We start from the raw sequence: 26,115 nt of genomic DNA, 5'->3' as shown, positions 1-26,115 counted from the left end.
ATGTATCCTCCTGAATTTCATTTCATTCACTGGACTGTTGTTGACTAATGTCAATGTTTGTGTGTCTGCTCTGTTTGAGCTGGCTTCTGTGTCCTAGGGGCAGGGCTCATCATCCGCTGATCTTAAACATGAAGCCATCATCCTTCCTTGGCTTCTCAACACTCTGGTTTCTTCTCATGGGAAATGGTACACATGTGTCTCTAGTTGCACAAATATTCATGTCTGTATTGCTATGTCTGTATTGCTTTTACTGAAAGCCAAGAGTTCTTCCTCATTTTTGCCCAGTTCTAAAGGGTATATTTTAGTTTTTGTAACTTTTCATAGCTGTAGACTTTTCTTTTGATAAGAAATCTGGCTCAGAGCTCACTACATGATTTACTCACAGCTGGAAAATGCAAAAGCTAGCAGCTCCCAATGCACAGGGAAAACGTGCTGCTGGTGGTATAAACACATGACCTTCTCCCTTCTGCCGCTGTCTCCTTCGTTGTTTGTGGACTTTGTTTTGGTTTGCTGTTCATTATCATTTTAAGTGAAGAAGCATTTAGATGTTTAATTATTAGTATGCCTCTATTATTTTGCAAGGCTGTTTAAAGTATAAACATAAAATATTTAACTCAAGCACAGGGTCACACACTGTAAAACTCTTATTTTGGAGCACACACTTGAAATGAGTATTGTTCTCAACAGAGCAGAGGAAATACTGCACAGAATCAGCAAGAGTGTTTTCATCTCGATTCTAGATATGCACCGGCTACTAACAAGCCCTGCTATTGATTATTGATGAGCCTGGATTACTGACATGAAAGGGAATTATGGCTTACTCTATCATTTCTCCTATTCTCTGTCACATTCCACACAAGTGATTGTCTCATGAACAGAAGTGGCGCAGATAAGTCATACCCTCCCTAATGATTTCTTATCTAAAACTCAGCAGGTTTGAGACAATTACATCAACCAAAACCCTTATTTCATCAAATTTTGTATATATTTGTATATATTCATCAAATTTTCATATGTTGTATGAGTATAATTCACAGTTCTGCCTACACTCAAGGGAAGGAATCACACAGGGAAGGTCATTGGAGGGTCATAGATTCTGACTGCCACATCTGTCTTGGGGCAAATGTTGGTGGAAAGTTGCCAACATTTAACAGTCTACACTGTACATAGAACATTACAGAGTCCAGGGAGCCAGAAAGATGAATTACGACAAAAGCAGACAAGCTACTGGAAAAAAATGAAGTGTAAATATTTTCAGATGATATAAGAAGATGGTAGTTTGGCCATTTTGGTAACAAATGAATATAATAGTAAGTTATCTTTTAAATGTCCACACTATAGTCTCAGAAATACTAAGTAGTCAAATAAAGGTATAATGTTCCAGACATTGCCTAAATAGGAAGCCAAAAGCACATGTCTGCCCAGACCTCAGAATGTGACTTTATTTGAATAAAGGGCCTTTGCAAACAGAATAAACTACATTAAGATATATTTCCAGGTGTGATGGTGCACACCTTTAATCCCAGCATTCAGAAGGCAGAGGAAGAGGAATCTCTGTGAGTTTGAGGTCAGTCTGGTTGATGTAATTCTTGGACAGCCAAGGCTACATAGTGAGACCCTGTCTCAAAAAAAACAAATAATATTGACGATGACGATGGCATGCTTGGTAAGGGTGGGTCATGAATCCAATGGCTGGTTTCTCTATAAGAGCATCATGAGAAGTCAGAGAAGTCAGCACTTCTGAAGAAGAAACTATAAGGCCAGCAGCCAGCAAAAGTAGGAGAGAGTCAGTGAGGGCAACACCAGAGCCTCAAAAGGAAGAACCACCCCTTTGAGAAGTCAACGGAGTACTGCATTAAGGAAGGGACAAAGTGGTGTGTTCTAATCCCAGAAGCTTCGTGAACTGGTAGGAGACAGAAGCAAGGTCAAGGCTGTGAGAAAGAGCTGGTTTCCCACAGCAAACGAGACGTCTATGAGAAACAGCATCTGAAAACCACATTTTGCTTCTTGAGCCCTACAGCTCCCTAATGGTAGTCCCCACCACTAAGCAGTCCCAGGGGAAGCCATCTGACGAGGAGCCCTGAAGTATAGGTGTCTACCCACCATCAGCACCGTGCACACTGGAGGAAGGGTAGGACCGGAAGCAAGCAGGCCTCCGAGCAGTAGATGAGGCACTGACCGTGGAAGCAGGGTTAGGGCGAGCTAGAGAGGTTTTCTACCCTACGGTTACCACTTAGTTTTTGAATGCTTTTCTCTTTTCAAAACATCTGGAGCAAATGTGACCCAATGTGAACGTCTTTAAGTGTGTAAGATGGGTGGCCAGGTGCCTTTATGTTCTTCTCTACGCCTTTCTCAATGACTGCAATGTTTCCAAGAAGAAATACTATAGAAAAGGAGCATGTCCCAGATAAATAAATGGCAATAGATTTTTCATGTCCAGACTCCCCATTTACCCAGGTATGTCCTTTGTGGATTTCAGACTCTTTCCCTACCAGCCCTGACTCTTAGGCATGATGGGGTATTAAAGACGCACTGACTCTAAGGCATGATGGGGTATTAAAGGCAAGGTTGAGGAGTGACCAGAAGAAAGTACCAAGAAAGTCACCTGGAAATAGAAGAGGTAAGAAGACTTGGGCAGAGGAGGGCATCAAATTGCCTTGTGTTCTCCGTGAGAGCACCTTCCTTTGAAACTTGGTTTTAGCCACTCACTTCTCAGGGACCTCAAGCGAGCAAGCTCGTGGCTTTGCCACGCTTCCATTTTGTCCTGTGTAAAATATGAAGGATAAGAGTTGGCCCCAACGAGTTCACTCATTCAAAAATCACCTCAAAATGTGTTGGATATGTTTGTGACTGTTATGATTTTTATTGTTTTATCTTTATATCCTCCTATGTTACCAGAGTTTCTGGGTTTTTTGACGAACATTCGGTCAGTTTAAATTAGTGAAAGAAATGCCCATTCGCTTCTCTGAGTCACATTTCCTTGCAGTCTACTCCTGGGTTCAGCATGAGGATTTAAGAACAGCATCGCCAAGAGCACAATGTCAGGCAGGATTGGCTCAAATGGGAGTCCAGGAATGAGTGAGGTGTACGTCAGCAAAGCCTCATCAGATGGTTTAGCCTCAATATTCCTCATTGTAGGGATATTCTTCCATGTTTACTGTCCTGCAGCAACAAGCATGGAGAAAACGTTAGTGTCATCTAATGATTTTTTTTTTAGACAAGGTCCCGTGTATCCCAGAAGGCTCTGAACTCTACGCAGCAGAGAACAACTTTGAACTTACGATCCTCCTGCCCCCACCACCAGAGGACTGTGATTAGAGGCATGTGCCACTGGGCCTGGTTTTATTTATTTTTTTTATTATTTCTCTTATGTATTGAGATTATAATATGATCATATCCCTTCCCTCTTCCCTTTCCTCCCTCCAAAACCTCCCATATGCCTCTCCTTGATCTCTTAGGAATGTGTATGTATGTACATAAACATACATGTATGTAACAACAGTAAAATAGACCATGGATTTAGAAGAGGCCTGGTGTTATGTACTACTGGGGATCCAACTCAAGTGTTCATGTATACCAGATAAACACTCTCTCAACTGAGCCACTTCCCCAGTCCAGGCATTCTTATATGGAATACATAAGAATGTACTTTCTATGTGCTTTCTCAGCCTCTCCTCACCCCATTCCCTGGAACGATTGTTGGGGAATATTATTTTAAGGTGTGTTACTTTTGTTTATGTTGTATTTGTTTAACTCTGTGAAGGTGTGTTACTGTGCCTGTCTAAAACACATGGTGGTCTAACAAAGCTCTGAATGGCCAACAGCGAAGCAGGAGAAAGGATAGGTGGGGCTGGCAGACAGAGAGGATAAGTAGAAGAAGAAATGTGGAGGAAGGAGATGGAGGAATGAGAGAGGAAGGGGGAGGACTTCAGGGCCAGCCACTAAGCTACCCAGCCACCCAGTCCCACAGCCAGACACAGATTAAGAAGTAAAGAAAAGGTATACAGGAATAGAGAAAGATAAAAGCCCCTGAGGCCAAAGGTAGATGGGATAATTTAAGTTAAGGAAAGCTGGTTGGAAATAAGCCAAGCTAAGGCCAGGCATTTATAATTAAGAATAAGCCTCCATGTGTGACTTATTTGGGAGCTGGGTGGTGGTCCCCTCAAAAGAGAAAAAACAACTGACAACAAACTATGACACATAAGTCACTCCAATACCATGATCTCAAACTGATGAGCAGAGCATTTGAAAAGAGGGTAGGGAAGTAAGCAGTGGCCAGGGTCTCAGAAACAGGCCCACTGCCAAGGCCCTCATACATACTGTTCATTCCATATTACAGAAAAGTGGGAAATCATGATGAAATCGATAGATTGGTTGATGTATTATAGTTGTATTAAACAAGGCAAGATAAGCCATGAGCTAGGATCTCTGATAAATCCTAAACTTGTACTCAATGAATATTTGCTGTATTTGGTATTATCATCCCTACCCTGTAAATAAGGAATTGGAATTGGCAAAGTTATAAATCTATCCAAGACTTCATAGCTACTGAATGGCTGAAGTTTGGATTACAAGCCAGCGGGGCTTACTCCTGAATGACCAATCTATTACCTCCACTCACTTATAAGTATCTCACATTACCTATTTGGTAATCAAAAGGCATCAGAATCATGTCTCAAGCCAAATCCTTCACTTCTAAATGACAATTCTGCTCTTGAATTGCTCATGCAAAAACAAAACCAAGCAAGCAAAACCATGTTTGTTCATTTTTTTTTTTTTGGCAAATTCAGTTGGCTGTTTTCTATTAGAAGCCAGGTCCAATTATTGTCCTCTCTTCACCGGATTATTATAGCAAGCTCCCTGTGGTCCCCCAATGCAGAAGTCAGCTTGGAACTTTTCAGACACGTCACATCCTCTCCTGGCTTCTAAGTGCCTTCCATTCGAAAATCAAAATCCTTCTCACAGTGTGTACCAGCTGCATGCCCTTAGCTTTAAGGCTGAATTCCTTTCTTCCCACAACAGCCTTTACTCATCTGCTGCAGCTTCACTGGCCCCCTTATTCCATCGCCCCAAATCCACTCCCTCAGGGCATCTGCACTCACTGCTGCAATCGCCAAGAAAGGCGTTCTTCTAATACCACATGCTGCATCTTTTGCCCTCTTTCAGCTGTGACTTGATACATCAGCAAAACTGCCCCCTGGATCATGACATATAAAACACCTACTCCACCAGGATGCACCACTTCCCATACTTTTTACCTATTTTACTTTCCTCTACGGCATTTGTTACTGTCTGACATACACACTTAAAGTTACTTCAGATGGTGCTACCATACAAGCTTGGGAAGCATGAAGTTTGTATAGTGTGCTGTGTCAAACACCTAGGACATGCTGGCATGTACTACATTGCAGGTAAGTCATTAATGAATGAGTGAGTGGATAAGCACTTCTGCCTCCAGAAAAGGAACAGTGTTGTGGATTACTAGTTGAAGATGTGTTGCATTCGTTTATGTTATGGAAATTTTGTTTAATGATGCAAAGATGTGTTGCATTCTTTTATGTGGCATTTGTTTAACTCCGTAAAAAGCTTTGTTACTTTGCCTGCCGCAAACACCCGATCGGTCTAATAAAGAGCTGAAACACCAATAGCTAGGCAGAAGAGAGAAATGGGTGGGGCTGGTAGGCAGAGAGAATAAATAGGAGGAGAAATCTAGGGAAGAGAGTGAGGAGTGAGAAGAGAGGAAAGGGGAGGAGGACACCAGGGACCAACCACCCAGTCACACAGGCAGCCATGGAGTAAGATGGAAAGAAAGATTTATAGAATAAAGAAAGGTAAAAAGCTCAGAGGTAAGACATAGTTAAAGAGAAATGGGATAATTTAAGTTAGAAAAGCTGGCTAGAAACAAGCCAAGCTAAGGCTGGGCATTCATAAGTAAGAATAAGTCTCCACATATTTATTTCAGATCTGGGTGGTGGGCCCCCAAAGAGTGAAAAAACCAACTACAGAACATCATGTTCTTTCTTGAAACTCTGGCTCCAGGTGTAAAATTCATAGAATTAGCAGCAATTAGCAGTCATGACTTCCCATGACTCAAACTTTACTTTTTCACAACTTCCAGAAGATAGTATTTAAAGATAAAGTTATCCTGGATGTCTTCCAACCCTTCCAGTTAATCCTCTGCAGCTTCAGGAAGCTCATACATAACCCTACCCACTTACTCAGGCAGCAGGCAGGCCCTCCAGTTTCTGTTGAAGCTGAGGATAGTGGCCATCTCCTGGTCACTCAACTGGAAGTCAAAGACCTGGAAAGACAAAAGTCCCAAAGCTCCTTAGCAAGGAAAGGGCTGGCACCTGAGGCTATACATAAGCTCGCACTACATACAAACCATTTCTAGTTAAAAACTGAGTTATTTCTAGGGTTCAGAGTCACAAAATCTCAGTTTGCACAGTGTCTAATCCTTGAAAGACACATGGATCCTTCCAGAAGGACATTTCTTCAAGTCCAGTCCATTCAGCTAAAAGGTTGCTGTGAAGGCCAGGGCAGTCTGCACTTAGGCAGGATAATCTATGGCCCTTGATCTAAGTGCTCATGGGAAAGCAAGGTTTTTCTCTGTGCATAAGGTACACCTATGCTCAGAGCTGACAGGGCTTCTCTGGCTCCACCCTCAGCTTATCTGTGGCTCACTGGTGCTTTATCTCAGCTCCCTGGCACAAGAGTTCACAAGATGATGAGAAGTTAGGGACGTCACTGATGCTGCAGCATAGGATGAGAAGCCTGAGAGTCCTCCCATACATACATACCAGAGGGTCAACCAGGATTTTACCTGAAAGTTCTCAAGTATCCGTGCTGGTGTCACAGACTTGGGGATCACCACCACATTCCTCTGGATGTGGAACCGAATCAGAACCTGTGCACAAAATGTGAAGGCATGTGTTCACTAAAAGAGGAGAATTGTGGTTTAAATGAGAATGGACCCACAGGTCCATGTGTTAGAAAACTTGGTTCGCAGTTAGTGGAACAGTTCGGGAAGGATTAGGCGTGGCCTTGTTGGAGAAAGTATGTCACTGGGGGCGGGCTTAAGGTTTCAAGACTTATGTTGTCCCAGTGTGCTCTCATCTTCCTGCTTGTGGGTTGAGATGTGAGCTCCTGCTCCAGCACCACGCCTGCCTGACGGCTGCCATGTTCCCTGCCATGATGGTGATGGGCTCCTATCCCTCTGGAACTGTAAGCTCCAAATAAACCCTTTTTTTCTGTAAGTTGCCTTAGTCATGGCACCTTTCACAGCAATAGAAAAGTAACTAACACAAGGACAATCTCTGCAGCTCCCTATGGCTCCCTTATCTCCCTTAATCCTGAGAGATACACCATGATTTCTCCAGTTAGAAGCGAGGACGTGGCAGGGAGCTGATGAAGAGTGGTGATTCTCATTGGACACCACCAACTGGATTTCCCAAAGACGCCAATAGATGTACATTTCCTACTTCTTTCTCTCTAAGGGATTAAAAGAAGGCAATATAAAGAATAAAGCAAGACTATAAAAATGTATTGCAAAAAAAAAAAAAACAAAACAAAACAAAACACCACACACCTTTAATCCTAGCATTCAGGGGGCAGAGGCTGGCAGATCTCTATGAGTTTGAGGCCAGCCTGGTCTATAGAGTGAGTTCTAGGACAGTCAGGGATATACAGAGAAACTCTCAAAAAACAAATTTAAAGGGATTGCAGGATTAAAATGGGAGCAGCATATTTTACCTGGGCTGAGGTTTTCTTGTGCTTTGCAGCAATCTCTTTAATCTTGGGGTCCTCTAGTAGTGAAGGGTCTTCTGGCTTGGCCCTAAAGGCAGAAAGATAGCTGGAATGAACAAATCACCAGGGCTGTTCCATGCATTGAATGAACCCCACTTCCATGACAGTATCAAGGCTGAGCACCACAGCCTTCTCCAACTGCAAAGCAGGCAGGGGAGCCACCTGGAAGCATTGTGTCTTTCCTGGGGTCCCATCCGTAGGCTCTGGAGCCTCGGGAATTTGTAAGCATGCTCTAGCACTAAATAGCAGAAATGGAGCACTCTTAAGAGGTAAGGCATCCTGTATTTAAAATAAAAATGTGCCCCCCCCAATCCGATTTGGGTATGTCAGATATATTGCTATAGAAACATTTTTTTCCAGGTGCATAAGAAATTCATACCAGCCAGGCGGTGGTGGCACATGCCTTTAATTCCAGCACTGGGGAGGCAGAGGCAGGTGGATCTCTGTGAGCTTGAGGCCAGCCTGGGCTACAGAGTGAGTTCCAGGAAGGGCTCCAAAGCTACATAGAGAAACCCTGTCTTTAAAAACCAAAAAAAAAAAAAAAGAAAGAAAGAAATTCATACCAATACTAGCCAATTATTAGACACTAATTTTAAGAGTGATAGAAGAAAGTCACCACTCGAAGCCTCACCAAGGCCTATGTGGAGAGCCCAGGGGGCTGTAGGCCGTGACAGTGATGCCCTTGGAGTGACAATACTGGATCAGTTTCTCCTGGGTGAGGTATGGGTGACACTCGACCTGCAAGAGAAAACACCTGTCACTAGGGAAGTGGGCCTTCCTTCCTGAGTGGCTCAGAGGGAACTCTAGGCATAAGAAAAGACCAACACACAGGCCAAATGCAACCCACTGATAGATGTGCTACAGACCAGGTCCAGAGATCTGCCTCCCACCTCCCTGAGCATCCTGAACACAGACCTCAGAGATGAGACTCAGTAGATAGTATGGAAATTGCCTCCCAGTGTGGAAGCAGTCACAGAGCAGAACCCTTCACCAAAGAGAATTTACCTGGTTGGTCACTGGCTTGTGTTTCAGCCCAGGCTTGTTCAGGAGCCTTTCAATCTGCACGTGGTTGAAGTTGGAGACACCCAGGGCTTTCACTAGCCCTTCATCCACCAGTTCCTCCATGACCTGTCACAGTAAGGGAGACAGTTTGATGGCTGTAGGAGGATACAGGGATGCTGGCTTGGCTTAGTCCTGAGATAAGAGGAATGGTTAAACAACCCTCCAGGTTAGGTAAGCTGCGACACTAGAAATGTCAGTCCCGACAGTGGATGCCCATCAAGAGGCAGATGCTGCTAGGAATGTATGTGCTCTGCGCTCACCTCACCCAAATCGGCATAACCTGAGAAAATAGGCTCCCTGGCTTTTACCCTTTTTCTCCCCCTACTTTGTGTGTGTGTGTGTGTGTGTGTGTGTGTGTGTGTGAGAGAGAGAGAGAGAGAGAGAGAGAGAGAGAGAGAGAGAGAGAGAGAGAGAGAGACTGATGCTAGGGTCATTCAGGCAATCTGCTATTGAGCTACATCTCTAGCCTTTTTTCTTTTCATTTTAGACATTGAGACACGGTCTCTCTAATTATCCAGACTAGCCTTGAACTTCCTCTGCAGCCCAGGTTAGCCCCCTCTTGGATCCTCCCGCCTCTGCCTCCTCCCGCACCTGGATTACAGGCCCGTGCCATCAGAACCAGCTGCCTAGCTGGGTTCTGACCCCCACTTTCCTCTGCCATATAGCTGGTTTTCCAGTGGGGAGACATGCAGACATATCAGACCCTAGCAAGGCGCCCAACCTAGGGCTAGGTGGGTCTGAAATCTGGCCAACTGACTACTTGCCACAACCATGACTCTATGTTAACCCTAAGAACCGGTATTTCTAAAAATAATTTTGCCCAGGATGAACGATTCACAAATTTGTCAAGATATCCTACCTGATAGTGGTAGCCACAAACTCAACATGTACTTAGAATTCATTTATTACAATTCCCTGCCAAGGAGTTTGCAGAATATAAAAGTACACAGTGTGTGTCTTTCAGTGAGCCATCAGCCTTCACAATGAGGCTGTTTGGGTTCATTTGACAGTTGGCATAACCCTGAGCATCAGTGTGGAAAGGAAGGAATCCACATGGGTCCCAGAATGACAGGATAAGCAGAGTTTAAATTGGGCCTGAGAAAAAATAACGCAAAGGAGGGAATCTATGAACAGAGCGCAAAAGAAGTCAGAAGCAAAACTAACAGTAGAAACCGTGAGAACTGGGTACAGTTTCCCAGCCTTCGTGCAACTTGGAACCCTCTGAAAGCTTAAAAAAATGTTGCTGGGTGTGGTGGCACATAACTTTTATCCCAGCCAGGAGGCAGCCTGGTTTATATAGTGAGTTTCAGGGCAGCCAAAGCTACATAGTGAGACCTTGCCTCAAAAAAAAAAAAAAAAAAAAAAAAAAAAAAAAGTCTTGTGGTAACATTCCAGCCCACTCCCAAGCTTCTTACTGACTTCCTCTGTGATACAGCATATTCAAAACTCCCTGTTGAACTTAGTGTACAAAATTGAGAGCCACCAGGGTGAGTGAAGAAAGACTTTGATAGGCAGAGCTATCTAGCGTTGATGAGACCAGGAGGTGGAATGAGATCATTTTAATGTGTTTGTATCCTAAATTAACTTTGGTTTGCATGTCTGATCCACCCCACCTTCTTTACATTAATTTCCCCTACCCTCTTCTGGAGTTCAGTCAGTAAGGTTTCTATTGGATTGGTGGTTGTTCCAAAGGAACTGCTCCATGCTCGCGTGGTTAGTCCTTCTGTTCTCTAACCAACACCGACAGCTTGTCTACACATGCTCTTAAAAGGTTCCATTTAGCGTTAATTATTGGATTCAGCCTTAGGACATAGCACTAGGCAAGTCAGGGATATCCTTAGGTATCTGATTGTGACAGAATTGTCATAGTTAATTCAGTATAAGAACCAAAGCTTGGGTGGTCTCCACATCTCACTATGAAATATTACTAAATTATTACATGGTCATGTACAACAGTTATAATGTCAAGTTATTAATAATAAGTTTCAGTGCAAAAATGAATGCCACACAGACTATTCATTGTTGTTTACTCCATGTGTATAAAACCACTCTATTGTTCATTAAGCCATCAATCAAAGTAGGTGGTTCTTTATTGTTGCTGGTCATTTTGGAGGCCTTTAATTTTTCCTTTTCCCATCCAGGTCAGAAAGACTCAAGACCCATTATAAAAAATATAGACAGATTTTTGAATTTTATTTTCCTGCTGTGTTAGTGACTGGACCCAGGGCCTTGTGCTTGGGAGGTAAATTCTCACCAGTGAACTAAATCCACAGTTTCTAAATTTCGCCCTAGACTTTCTTGTAATCAGCTTTCTATTGCTAGCAGATATAATTAATGATTTACTTGTTGAGAATAATTCCTTTCAAATATATCTTTAGGTGTTGTGTTATCTTTTCCAGGGGAGACACAGACATCTATTCAGCCCAGATGGGGTGCCAACAGCAGACCAAGTGACCCGAGTCCTTGGTCTAAGCCGGTAAAACAAATCATTGAACTGGTTTCTCACAGGACCAAGAATGAGGAGCTACCTATAGGAGCAGGGGCAACTTCAGAGCTGCTACACCACCAAAGAAAACGTCTTTCCAGCAACTATTAACCCCTTACGTGTCCACATGAAAGAGGAGGGGCCCTGTGTGCTAACACTTGAGCTGCTCTTGAGCCCCTGGTCTACCTCACGATCCCTGTGAACCCTCCTCCCACCCTCATTTCACAAGGGAAGGTTAGTGGGCCCAGTCTTGTGAGGGTCTTGTGTTTACGGGAGATTGCTCTGTTAAAAGAAAGCCAACTGGATCAGGCCCTCTGGATAAGTGAGACAGTTGATCAGCATGAATTGTTTGGGAGGCACCCAGGCAGTGGGACCTGGACCTGTCCTTAGTGCATGAGCCGGCTGTTTGGAACCTGGGGCCTATGCAGGGACACTTTGCTCAGCCTGGGAGGAGGGGACTGGATCTGCCTGGACTGAATCTACCAGGTTGAGCTGAATCCCCAAGGGAGTCCTTCCCTAGAGGAGATGGGAATGGGGGATGGGCTGGGGGAGGGGGGGGAGGACAGAGGAATCCGTGGCTGATAGGTAATATTAAATCAAATTATAAAAAAAATAAATAAATAAAAGAAAGCAATAGCCGTGTTTTGGCCAGAGCACAGCGTTCCACAACACTAAGGCTGCCAGCCCTGCCATTATAAAACATCAGTGGTGGCTCTGCTTCCTCTCTGTCCCTTCCACTGTTCCACTGTTACACACCGTGTTCTCTATACTATCCTGCTACCTCCAGTTAAAGTTCAGAGTAGCAAAAACACTGTGCTGGTGTCTACACAAACTAACCATAGAAGAGTTACATTTAATGTCATTCTATCAGTTCCCTCCTCTTAGGAAAATCCGTGTAAGTCATTCTGAAGTAGGGAGACACAACCCAAATTCAGGGCTGCTGGACAAGCAACACATGAATTCTTGGAATCTCTATCACTGCTTGTTTATGACTAGCTCGTTCACTTTTTCCACTGTTGATGTTTGAAAGCACCCACAACCTATTTAGCTTTTGAACATTTATTTTGGACATCAAGTGTTGGTCTGGGTTCTCCAAAGGAACACAGCTGATAGATTGAATTGTTTGGGTTTTTAAAAAGCAAGGGTGCTTGCTATTTTCTGATGTTTAGATATATGCTCACTGTTTGCCAAGCACGGTGCTAAAAATTTTGGTAACTGGACTTTTGAGTCAGATAGAACTGTGTCTAATCTTAATTGTGTCATACCCCTGTTGCGTAACTTGATGATGTCCCAATTCTCCTGGTTACTGGTTTCATCATTTGTACATAGAGAAAGTAACATTCTCTCACAGGGTTGGTGACTAATGCACCGTAATGAAGCTTTGGATGTTCGTTCTCTTCATCCTTATCACACCCTGAAGGATATAGAGCAGTAGAGTGTATTATGTGAATGTGTTCACGGTGTGTGTGTGCAGGAACACAGGCCATGGCAAGTGTGCAAAGGTCAACGGACAACCTCAGGTGTTGTTCCTCACTTTTCACCTTGTGTGAGACAGGGTCTCTTTGTTTTCATCTCTGTGTATACCGCACTAACGGGCTGGAGATCTGGGGACTGTCTGTCTTTCCCTCCTACCTTGCTGTATGAGCACAGGAACTACAGACATGTGCTTCCACACCTGGCTTTGTGTGCATTCTGGATCCTTCTGCTTGTGCAGCAAGCACTGAACCACTAAGCCTTCTCACAAAAAGCCCATATCTAAGAATTAACTGGCTTGAAGGAGTTCAATCTTTTCCCTAGGCTAGCTGGGTGTGGTGGTGCACGCTTTTAATCCCAGCAGAGGTAGGCAGATGTCTGAGTTCTAGGACAATCAGGGCTGCACAGAGAAACCCTGTCTTGAAAACCCAAAATAATAATAATAATAATAATAATAATAATAATAATAATAATTTCCCTTGGCTACTCAGCTAAACTGTGCAAGTCAAGACAGCATCCTTGTACCAAAGTCAAGACAGCATCCTTGTATCAAGCACCTGCCCTTAGTGTCAACACAGCACATGCTTACCACAAACTGAGGAACACTGTATTTCTTGTCTCAATTAAGATCCTAATAGTCACCTCAAAAAACAAAGGATTTTAATCCCAGAACCTGGGAGGCAGAAGCCAATGGATCTCTGGGAGCTCCAGGCTAGCCAGGGATACACTGTGGGACCATCTCAAAAAAAAAAGTAGATGATGCCAGATGAACCCTAAATCCAAAGATGGTAAGGAAGGAGTAGGAAGAACTTGAGGAAATGAGACAGAATTACACACAAGACGTGGGCCTTTTCATACCGTAATGACAACATCTCCATTGGACAGTAGAAGCTGGAACTTACCTCCCAGGCATCCAAGAATGTTATCTTACTGACGAGGACATTGCCTTGGTCGTCTTTGGGGAATAACTCCTTTCCAGGCTGTAAATACAAAACAAAATGCCCATTGGCTGAACTTGCCCTATGAAGCAAGCCTCCAGGACAGTGAAATACCAAATACCCACACCTGTTTAGCATTTGGTCAGCTTCAATACCATCTCTATCCCAACCTACCGTAGTAGGTAAATCCTAAATTACAGAAACTGCTGGACTGATTCCCAAATCTACTACTGTATGTCAAAGATGCTATCAGGAATTTCCATCACTGTGGAAATGAATGCAGCATACCTGGACCCACATAGACCTGGAGGAAATTTTAATTTCAACATCACTAGGCATGGGCTAGATCTGAATGGTAGAGTTTTGCTGAAGACTGTAACCAGATCCTGTCCTTGACTCCTCTGGAAGTCCGGAGCTTGGGTGGTTACCATCACCCTCGCTGTGGCATGAGTGAGGGGAGCTACTGAGAACTCACAGCCCTTCAACCCCTCACAGCAAGCAGAGGCAGGGCTCCAGGCGCTGAGTAATGGGGGGTTTTGTTTTGTTTTAGCATGGATTTAATACTTCCCAACATTGTCATACTTGGGCTTTGCTCTGGGAAGCCACTCCCTAGGCACACTTTGCTTGGAAGGAGTGTCGAACTTTAAAATAGGATATGCAAGAATAGCCAAAGACATCTTTTGAGAGGGCATCACTGGGCCTGGAATCAACAGGAAGTTGGCAGGCTTCTCCCCTGCCCCCCTTCCCACAGCCCTGTCTCAGCAGCCATAGAAGGTACGGAGAGCAGCTTGAACCTGAAGTCCCTGTGGCCAGTGAATAAGATAGAGGTCCAGATAGTCCAGTTTCAGATCCGTGAGCGTCTTCTGAAAGGCTTCCTTTAGCAGTTTCCGCTCAAAGCAGGTGGGCCACAGCTGCAGAGTGCAACAAGGAAGCATTAGGAACTGGAGAGAAGGGGCCACGCTAAGCTCACCCTCCCTGCTCTGAGATTTACAGTCTGATCTCACCTCAAGACAAGCTATTTATATTTAACCAGATTGGCTAATTAGCATACATGATCTGATATGCAAGGTTCCGAGGGCTCAGTGAGTCAGGTTACTTCCTGCGTGTTCAGGGTGATTTATTTTCCCATGCTTACAGAATTCTGTGTATTTCTTAGATCACTTAGCGTTCTGAGGATATTGGGGCTTAGTCACATATCTCCAAGACACCAGACCCTAATGGTAAATTACAAAGACTCTGTATAGTGAGTCTGTTTCTCACACCAGATGCTGCTTCCAAGTGGGTAGAGTGTCCCAGCTAGTTATACCCAAACAACAGCCTCACACTCCACTCGCCTCTCTCCTTTTTTAAAAATAGCATTTTATAATTCACCCTTTACTGAATTGAGATTAAAAAGGTATTCCTATGTAATGATAAAAAAAAAAAAAAAAGCTCTATCTACACAGCCACTGAGAACACGGTACCGAGCGGTATGGCTCAGGGCCCATCCCTTTTCCAAGGGATTTATTTTATTTATTATTTATGTGTACATGCCTATGTACACTCAAATGTGAGTGGGTGCCTGGAGAGGCCAGAAGAGGGTGTGGAGTGCTTTGGAGCTTGAGTTACAGGAGCTGTGAACCACCTCCTGTTGGTGCTAGGAACCAAACCGTGGTCCTCTGCAAGAACCGTATGCATTCTTAACCCCTGAGCCATCTCTCCAGCCCCAGGACCCACCCTTGATGGCAACCCTAGCTTCTGACCAGGTAGAAGGATCCCACTGACAGAAAGCAAGACAGTGAAGAGCACTCGACCCTCAACGGAACCATCTTGTTATGGGAAAGCTAACACTGGAGGGTAGGCCAACAGCGGAACCTTCTCAGTATTGACTTGGGGTGTGGATCTTCACGTCCACAGATATAACAAGAGCAAGTAAGGAGTTTAGGAGAATGATGGATAGGGCTCTTGGTATGGACCAGATTCTTCTACTGGCTTTGAAGTCATGTCCACCAAGTGGGCCATTGTACCTTGCTGACAATGAAGAGGTCCTCCCGCTTCACAACCTTCTCTTTGATCTTCTCTTGGAGGGCTTCTCCTACTTCATGCTCATTGTAATATGCATACGCGCAGTCAATATGGCGATATCCAGCATCAATGGCCACCTTCACAGCTTCCTTGACTTGGCCTCGGGGAGACTAAAAGGCAACAGAAAAGGCCATTGGATGCTCTTATGCCAAGACTTTGCTCACCAGACTCCAAACAGCCCAGCTTCTGAAAACCACAGCATTGCTGGGGGACACTGGGGAAGAAAACCAACTTTTCAAAGGGGAAGAAAAAGTGGACCATAGTGTTCACCAGCACATGTTCTCTTCCTAGCTAAACGTCAGTTCCCATCAAATCCACCAGCTCTTAAAGGGTCTCTTGTTTCTGAGGTGACAGATGGCTCCCACTGCAACTTGCTAAGAGCCAAGCTCAACTCTGAAGTGACCCAGAGGAATTTCAGCCCCAGACCACGTGAAGAAGGTGGAGAATGATAAATTCAGACTCTGCCACACAGCAGTGTAAATGGACGGAATACCGTAGACTTCTTTTTTAAACAAAAGCCAAACCACTGGGTGTGGTGGCCCATGTGTGTAATCCTAGCATTTAGTAAATAAGAGGCAGGGGGATTGTGAGTTTGAGGCCAGCCTGGGGTACATAGTTGCCTTCAAAATAAAACATGAATACAAAAAAGCCTTCAACCAAACAAACAAACAAAGACCCTTCCTCTCTCACCAACTCTATCTTTAAAACAACTCCCTTGTCCAGCTCTCCATCTAATTTTGAATTTCTGAGAGTTTCTTCTGGTAAGAGTGCCTGTCAGCTTGGTAGAAAGTGAAATTTCTGTTATAGAGCAAATTCAAGTTAAGATTTCAACCCAGTGCTGAAACAAGGCGGTGTCCTATCTGTGTCCCACGGGCAGATGAAAAGACAGTACAGGAGACAGAGGCAGTGGCTAAATCCCTAGAACAGGAGCCATGGGCTCCAACAACAGCTCCTTGGAGAGGCTCACACCTGTAATAACATCTGGAGGCTGAGGCAAGGGGATTGCCAAGTTCAAGGCCAACCTAAGCTACAGGGTGAGTTCTAGGGCAACTTAAACTCCCTGTCTCCAGAATAGAGAGCTCCTTCCTGGAAACGAGTTAGCCACTGTCCTATTATCACCAAGGGAAGTGCAAGGCAGGGTTGGGAGATGGAACAGTATCAGACTTGTCTCAGCAGAAGCTGGGGAATCTTCTTCACTGGAAAGGAGGATGGGCCAGGGGACATTCTGCCAGGGGAGTAACACTGCCAGGCAGGCCCCAAGCCCAGGCTCTGTGGTCTTCGTGCTTAGAGTTTAATGTGCCTGGGAATCGGGTGGAGTCTTGGTAAGTAAGGGGCAGGAGCCAGTTCAGTAGACTAGGCAGGGGTCTGATATTCTGCCTTTCACACAGGCTCCAGGCCAGATGCTACAGACGGAGTCCTTCCCCATTGGCAGCAAGGAAAACCGGGTTGGTGGAGCTCAGTGTTCTGTCTTTGAATTACTCAGCAAGAAAAAAACCCAAAACACAGTCAAGACCTACAAAATGTTGGTTGTCTCATAAGTTCAGAGGAAAGCTTCCTAAGAGAGTAACTGTCCGGAGCCTTTTGTTTTTAAAGTCCAGGGACAGCTGGAACCCCAACATTTGTTCAAGAAGTTATCATCACGGCTCAGAAAAACCTGTCTGAGCTTGAGGCCTGAAGCGGTACAAAAGCCAACAGCAACTTGGGTCCTGGCTCCAGGATTCCAAACCCTCAGCAGATACTGGGGAAAGAGAGGGAAATGCCAAGACTCGCCTTGAAGACAGCAGGTCTCCCAAGATGGCACACTCACCTGCCAGGTGCCCAGGCCCACAATGGGCATCTTGGCTTTGGTACTGAGCTCCACGAAGGTGGCCATGGTTGCTGTCGAAAACTTCCTGAGAGCCGATGTCTGTGTGCTGGTAATGAGGCTAGTGGAGGATTTATGTCCTGGACGAAGAGGCGGAATCCTACTGCATGAGCAAGCAGCCACACCCAGGGACCGGCTCTGAACAGGAAGTTTATCTCAGTCTTCTGTAAGGCTGAAGAGAGTGAATGAGGATTAATCATAACCCAGTAGGAAGTCTCCCTCGTGCAGCGTGAATTACTCTGGGAGAGCTACTTAGAGGTTTATGAACCTAAATAACACGGGGCGAAAGGTCCTTCAAGATGCATTGCTGAATTTGCTTGAGATGCAACATTTCGTGGAGAGTAGTGAACCCTGTAGATATTCCAAGAGGTTAAAGCATGCCAGAGTTTTCAGAGGCAAAATGAGGAAGGAGGCTTTCATCAATTATTTTGTGACAGTTGTTGTCGGTTACAGAAATCAACAACGGAGGTGCTGGTCTGAAGTTAAAAGATAGACAGGCAGGGATTGTTGCAGGAGAGAGACTGTGTGTGTGTGTGTGTGTGTGTGTGTGTGTGTGTGTGTGTGTGTGTGTGGCAGGGGTGGGGGGTGGGGGGAGACAAGACACTTGGAGCAAGACTATGGTGTTTTAGAAGTGTCTGTTTTCTGTCTTTTTTTTTTTTTTAAAGTTTTACTCATCTAATTGCTGGAAGATTGTGAAAAACAAATTTCCCCTGTTAACCACCAGGTCAGGACCCTTTCTTTGATAATAGTCTGTCTCTCTCTTTTATTTGAGATTTGGCCAGTTATATTTATAATGACCTTTTAAATTTTTTGTGCTTACAAACTTTTTGTGCTTACATTTAAAAAAAGACTTTTTTGTAATTACAAAAATATTACATATCACTGAGGAAAATGTGAACAAGGGAGACAATGATAAGGTGGGGATATAGAGCACCTTCATTCCCGTCACTCAGGACAGCACTGCCCAGTGCTTTTTCCTCGGATCTTTCTCTCCGTGTGTATTAGTTTTTATGCAATGCACTCATGTTTTCCAAGTTGACACCATAAGACAAGCTTATCTACACATTTGGAGTAAATCATTTTAAAAGTGCTTTTATGCCAAACATTTGAATATTTTATTTGATTTTGCCATCATTTATCCTGCCATTTCCACTATTCTTGGATATCTGCTTGATTTCCAGATGGTTTCTATTATGTATAAATAATATTTCAAAGTATATCATTGCAGTGAGGCACTGGACACAGAGTCCTTGGGATAAATCTTTAGAAGTAGGAGTATACACACAAAGGAGATTTGTTTTGGTTTATCTTGTGATGTCTGGGTCCAAACTGATAGTTTTTTCTAAGTGGGAATTTTCTCTTCTGCCATTTATTGAATAATACATATTATTATCTTACCTCCATATTTATAATTCTCCAACACTCCTGTACAAATGTTCTTGACTTTTACTTTGTTGATATTATAAAGCTAATACATGCCCTCTATAAAGAGGAAAAAATATCAAAACAAACAAAAGATTTTGCAGAGTTGTAAGAGAAGAAAAGTTATTTATATTTCAAATTTAGAGATAATTATCATTAATAACATTGGGGTGCAACTGGAATGTACGGATGACTGGAGAAGTCCCAGATTGTAGAAACACTATATCCCATTTCCCAACATGAGCCTAGGACAGAAATATCAAGCCCACAATGGAAGCCCTGACCCCAAGGATGCCCACAGTGACAGTGGCCAATAGCCTGGCACGTGCCCAAGGCATCTTCAGTGTCTCCTCAGAACAGTACAGAGAAGAGCTCAATTGTCTGTGGAACTGACTGAAAGAAGACATAGCTCATGTCATAGTCAGCAAGGTTAAGGTTGCAATGTGTGTATAACTTAATATATTCAAGAGAGACAGAGCCAAGGTTGAGGCTCTCTGTCTAAGGATTTGATGGTGATATGGACATCTTAGTAAGACTGATTACATCTGAGGACCCAATAAATTAATTCAGAGGATGACCAACTTCAGGTAGATGTCACAGTCAAGCCCACCTCACACTGTGACATTTTTTTTACATGTTGCCCCACCCCATTGAAATCCCACTGACACCAGGGGAGATAAAATCCTAAGTATAGTAGATTTGAATCCATATGTAAAGGGAAGTAAAAATGAAATACAAGGGGTCAGCAGTAAACTAAATTGAAGAAGCTCCATTTACTTATTCTAAAGATGCGTCAGGCTCCTTCATGTTGGCTAGAACATGGTGGATGGGTGAATGTGTAGGTCAAAAGCCAGAGTTCCTTGGGCTATCTGTAATCATCTTTACAGTCAACTTCTTTATCTGACCTAACATTCAGACTTCTAGATAAAATTCCAGATATCTCAAAGCTTGATATGCCTCTAGCATCCAGCTGTCAGCCTCAGAATGGACAAAGCCTCCACATCATGTTCTCACAGAAGAGAGGGCTCTACCTTGCCGTAGTCCACACACCTGATGCTTCTCCCGGTATCACTGGTAGTGTTGACCAGTGGATTTCTTCTTAGCCTTTCCTCCTCTTTCCCCTTCTCTCTTTCTTCTTTCCTTTCTCATGCAGCCAGGGCTTGTCTCAAACTAGCCACATAGCTGAGAATGACCTTGATCTCTGGATCCTCCTGCCTCTACCTCCTGAGTACTGGAGTTACAGGTTTGGATTGCAGAAGCATCTGTTTCCTGTCTTCCTAATTTCCAGTGAGTTCCAGGTTGGAGAGGTCATCTTGCACCCACATTGGGCAGCTCATAACCGCCTGTAACTCAAGTTCCAGGGGATCCAATATGTTCTTCTGGCCTCCTTGGGCATCTTCACTCATGTACACATATCCACACAAGTACACATAATTACAAAACAAATAAATGTAAGACTTTCCAGACTGCCATTCCACAACATAACGACGCACTCTCAGGGGACCCCTGTCCCCTTGGTGGCTTGGCATTCATGTGGCTCTGTCCTCTTGTGGTTTGACACTCATTTCCACTTTCCCAGGTTTACAATTTCATTGCCACAGGCACCACAGTTTGCTTATCCATTTCCTTCTAGAAGGTCATAGAAGTTTCATCCATGTTATTTTTTCTGTTGGCTCACAATGAGTCAGCAATTTACCCATAGATGACTATTGGAAGGCTAGCTAATGTGAACAGCTAATGTAAACAGGAACTTGTCACTGGGGGAAGGGAAATAAGAGTGTGGCCTGTTGAGTGTTTCCAGAGGAGAGGGGACAATAGAGTCTTGATTGTGAAGACTGCCGTTCTAGATTAAGTTCAAGTAGCATTGGAACAGTTCTGACCTGACTGGAGCCAGCTGTAACAGTAACCCAGGAAAAATGACTTAGGCCATGCCATGATGTGACATCATTTTGGGTTGACACAGCAAGGTATTTCTGTGTGTGTGTGTGTGTGTGTGTGTGTGTGTGTGTGTGTGTACGTGTGTGTGTGTGTTAGTTTTGTTTTGTTTTGTTTAAAGATTTTATTTATTTGTTTGTTTGTTTTTTTGTTTATTTGTGTGTATGGATATATGCCTGCATGTATGTCTGTACACCACATGCATGCCTGGTGCCCTTGGATCCCCTGGAACTGGGGTTACTGATAGTGTAGCCACCATGGGGGGGGGGGGGCAGGAATCAAGCCTAGGTCCTCTAGAAGAGCAGGCAGTGTTCTTACACACTGAGCCACCTCTCCAGCCCCATACTTTGAATCAACTATATATGGTTTAATAAAGGCTTGCTTAGATACTTTCTAACTTTGTTAATTTACCAATTTACTCCTGGCTTAATTTGTATTATTGTTGTGTATGTTTACACGCAAATGCACGAGTGTGGGTGTGTGCCATGGTGAGCATACAGAGATCAAAGGACGATTTTTCAGGAGCTGGTTCTCCCCTTTAAGCTTGCACGACCTCTTACAGAAGAATTCCAGCCTGGGAGAACCAAGAAATCCCCATGCCTAAATGCTGGTGGTGGACTATTGGCATACTTCACATAAACCCTGCCTCTCTGAGGGTGTTAATGACGAATGACCCTGACAGGACTGAGAACTGGTTGGAGGTCCCTCCACGGGGATGTTGTGAGCAGCTGGAGATGACCAAAGTGGAAGAAACGGAGCAACAGACAACGCCATCAGACATTATTTATTATATTTTCCCCTCATTTTCAGGGGACATTTGTCCTGGCTGTTTGCAGTAGGTTAGTCTGTTGGAGGGGGAGCCTCCTTCTTCAACACATGTGGTAGTGACCAAGCCATTCATGTTTCTGCTAAATACATGAGTTTAATTGAGAAATGTCTCTCAAAGTTAATAAGGCATTTAATAATGAAACTGCTCCCTTGGAAGATGCCTGCCCACTTTCCAAGTTGTCCAACCGCAGGGCTCTGCATGTGAAGAGTTCCTGGAACAATGCCCGTGTTACTCACACTTGTTCCTGGTGGGACCAGCCCCTCTACTCTGTGCTAGGATGCAGTCAGTCCTGCCTTCTAGGTGTTCCTGCTGGAGCCAGGCTGAAGGACAAAAAGTAGTTTCTGTACTGAAAGGTCCCAGGGGCCCGGGGAAGGGCATATACAGCTCCTGACCCATCTCCCCTCCCCATAAAGCACAGCGCTGCTGTAGTGCTTCCAAGGTTCTGAGGGAGGGCAAAGAGAAGAGCTGTGTGTCTCAGGACAGGCCACTATCACAACAGCCAGCCTGGACAGGAGAGATTGGTTAGGGCAAGAGAGGCAAGAGGCACCCCCATGGGGGACATTTGGGGTCCTGTGTGCAGCCAAGCAGGCCCTGGTTACTTCTAGGTAGACATAGCTTCTGGAGTCGTTTGTGGTAATGTGACCTCTACTGCACCTGCAGGCTATTGAGGCCTTGGAATGTCAATTGCACACTAGATTACAGTCTCTGTATGCAATGTTGGATAAAAACTTGAATTTTATTGAGATATTCTTCCCTAAGAAAGTCAAAACTGGTAGTCTTATTTATTTATTTTTGAGGCAGGGTCTCATATAGCCCAAACTGGCCTCAAACTTGCTTTAAAGCCGTGGATGACCTTGAATTTCTGATGTTCCTACCTCTACCTCCTAAATCATGGGATTAGACATGTACCACCACTCCATGTTTTAAGCCACGATATAGGTTGAACCTAGGGCTTTATGCACTCTGGGAAAGCAGTCTACCAAAGGAGCTGTATTCCTAGCCCCAGGTCATTTATTCTTTAGGAAAAGGCACAGAACAGAGTCTCAGGACCAAGTCCAGAGCAAGTCATCAGCTCTGCCTGCCATGCCTTGAGACTAGACCAGAACATTGCTAGTACTGCCCTCTGGTGTGAGCCTTCTAGGAAAGATCTGGTTTATAATAAGACATTGAAATATCAAAACAAAACCCCTCTAGAAATACTGTAAATATTCCCCAAATCATGGAAAACAGTAAATCCAGGAACATTCTTACCAGGGAAATCACAGTGATTCATTCCATTTCCCATCAGGTCCAATCAGGAGCAAACATACATCCTGACCTACCTCTAGCCTGTGAACCTCCCGCCCACATGTGATCAAGCACATTGGTGCAGATGGGTCAAACAAAATTGTTTAGGGAAGTGAAAACATGTGACTTGTTATCTCCCATAAACAATAGCCTCCAGCATTTCGGGAACTATCTGTCCTTGGGCAAGGGGCTAGGAGATCAGAGGCATTTTTATTTCAAAGATCTCTTGGGCACAGTAATTAAAACTTAAACTATAACCTTGGCTCTCACAGCTTCACACTTCCTAACACGGGGCAAAGCAGCTTTGGCAGTGAGCCAGGAATCCCCGGTGCCGGGTCTATGCCAAGATGTGGGGTTTTTCTACTGTTGGTATGGGTCTGTGCTTAGCCTCCCAAGCTTGTCTGTTAAAAATGGTGCCATCAAGGGACAAGGGGTCGCATATCAGAAAAGTTAGAATATTATTTCATCATACATATTCTTTCTTGTCTAATTCAAGGATTAAAAAACAAAACAAAACTCCAAAGTAATGGAAACACTAACTGCTCAATACTAAAGATCACAAATGCCAAAGCAGACCTAAGGCTTGATCTCTACAACTTTCTCTGTAATAGTAAGCTGTGACAAAACTCAGAACCTGTGGACATTTAAAGGATTTTACAAAGGGATCTCCCAGATTACAGGAGCAAGTCTCGTCTGTCCCTTTCCTTGCTTAGAACAGCCAGGGCAGTCTCCCCAAGGTGATCTGAGTACTCAACCCTTCATGGGGTCGGGGGTGAGGAGGCTTAATTTGTGCATGTAAGTTGTGGCCAGCAGAGGGCAGCAGAGACCACACAGCTGGCTTTTCAAGACCATACTATGAAGCACCCCCTGGGGTCCTTCTTCCTGGGGACAGAGACTGAACTCTGTTCTATGCACGTGAAATTAACCATTCAGAACACAATTTGGGACTCAAGGCCAGGCTCAGAGGTAAGACCAAAGCAATTTTCAGACACTGGCAAACATCTTTGAATCCTCATCAGTTCCTGTTCTGTGTGCCTTCTCTACTTCTCCAAGCACAGTTAGAAGCTGGCAGCCTCAGTGGCATCTGTGAGCACATCAGAAAAGCAGGGCAGAATCTGGATGTTTACGACATTCCTAGGTGATTCCTGTTCACAGAGAATTTGAGGGTCTTGGCATGACCACGCTCCCATCTAGATGCCTGGTACTCACAAGCCTCCATTTCTGATCCTCATCCTCTCCCACCCCTGTACCCTGCAGCAACACAGGAGAATGTTCTGGTTGGTTTCAGGGTTCAAGAGAGGAAGACTGTTGGTGTGGGCTCCAGTGGGAAGATCTGACATTTGTTTTGCAGGGGCCTCCCAAGCCCTCACAATGTGCCTTTGGGTGATGCCTGAGAAAATGAATCCCGGGGCAAGATGCCCATATAAATATATTCTATATTACCATCGCAGGCTAGAGTTAGTTTGTATAAATACATGAATATGTGACTTTTCTGTATGAAACGGTTCTTCTCTTTATTGTGTTTGTTAGCTAGCTGTTTGAAAGACAGGAAAGAAACGTCAACACATTCAGGTTGTGACATGAAGCCTGTTGGGACTTTTCTTTGGGTGCTCAAATCTCAGAGGAAGGACTTTTGCCCAGAAGGACATCTCTCCCTGTTCAGATACTCAAGTTTTAGGGGAAATGCTGTTAGTTTGTTGTTGAAACGGGAAACAGACATCAAGCAGGTGTATCTTGGGTGGGCATTGAATACTGTGAATTCCTTCCGAGGTCTGTATCCTGCAGCTAAGGGATTTGGAGTATCGCCTGAGTTGTAGTGTAAGAGGCATCCCAGGGTCCTCTAATGGTTCTTGACAGTGACTTTGTGGGTCCTTTGGGAAGAAGGGCTTGCTTAGGAGTGCCCGTGGATGACTTGGGCTGAGAAACAAGCAGCTTTGCAGTGGAAGAACCCCAGCCCACCAGGAGAGGGCGCCACGGTTTCGGTAAACAAGTAACAGAGGCAGGACCTGCTGCCACTCCACCAGGCTGTCCCTTTGCCCGCCCCGCCCCCAACCCAAGGCTTTGTTCTTTTTCTTTTCCAGAAGAGACATAACCCACATAAAAAACGACTGTGAACTCCAGAAACTGTGGATCTCAAGCTCCCTGAGATGCGCGCATTTTCTAACTGTCCCTCCCCCAAACCTGTTACTCACTGTCAGTAGTCACTCCGCCTCAGTCTCTCCCTCCTTTTCCTCCCGACCCTGTCTGTTTCCTGCCGCATTCCCGTCTGTGGCTCTGCTCAGCTTAACCTGGCGAGGTGCTTTCTGGTATTCACTGCACTATCCGCACCGTAGCCCCGGGGCCTTCCTGCTCTGGGTCTTCCACAGTGCTGTCTCCACTGCTCCCCAGGTCATTTCAGAGGCCCCAAGCCCAGCAGGCCCCGTGGGTTCTTCACTCCCTTCTTGTAGTTCAGCTTCTCCCCCCCTGCCCCCCAAAAAAACAAAAAAACAAGAAGTGGATTCTACAACCTTCTTGTAGTTCAGCCTCCCCCCCCACACCCCTGAAAAAACAAAACAAAACAAAACAAAACAAAAAAAACCAAAAACCAAAAAACAAAAAAAACCTTAGACAAAGATTCTTGCTTGGCCAAACTGGCCAGGCTTCTGAACGCCTGTTAGGTCCATCTGAAAACTTCCTTGAGAATCCAGTTTGGCAAAGAACTCTGTGAAGTCAGTTTAGTAAGTGCTCCTTGTCCTCAGTATCAGTACATCTTCCATATCTGATTACCCTACCACCCTCCACCATCCCCCCGTAGGGGTCATGTCTGAATACCCTCCCTCAAGAATCCTGTTAGATCAGTTGAGCCAAAGTCCTCCTTACCGCTGACGCCTCCTCAGTAATTTTCCATTCGCCAGTACAAAACTGCTCCTGGGCCCTGGGTTTCCATTCGCTCAGTGAATGCAGTGTTGAG

General features: G+C 44.6%; 1 protein-coding gene across 1 annotated transcript; it reads right to left on the bottom strand.

Moving 5' to 3' along the window:
• Positions 1-2,839: 2,839 nt before the first annotated feature.
• Positions 2,840-17,770, bottom strand: LOC131906783 (aldose reductase-related protein 2). Its single transcript, XM_059257541.1, has 10 exons — positions 17,636-17,770; positions 15,771-15,938; positions 14,559-14,675; positions 13,729-13,806; positions 8,812-8,934; positions 8,438-8,544; positions 7,753-7,834; positions 6,824-6,907; positions 6,219-6,301; positions 2,840-3,162 (listed from the first exon to the last, which is right to left on the bottom strand). The coding sequence occupies exons 1-10, from the start codon at positions 17,699-17,701 to the stop codon at positions 3,120-3,122; spliced, it is 951 nt and encodes a 316-aa protein (XP_059113524.1). The 5' UTR covers positions 17,702-17,770; the 3' UTR covers positions 2,840-3,119.
• Between the last annotated feature and the right edge of the window lie 8,345 nt (positions 17,771-26,115).

The sequence above is a fragment of the Peromyscus eremicus genome, chromosome 3, assembly GCF_949786415.1.
Source record: "Peromyscus eremicus chromosome 3, PerEre_H2_v1, whole genome shotgun sequence".
NCBI lineage: Eukaryota > Metazoa > Chordata > Mammalia > Rodentia > Cricetidae > Peromyscus > Peromyscus eremicus.
This window is presented reverse-complemented; position numbering and strand designations above follow the sequence as displayed.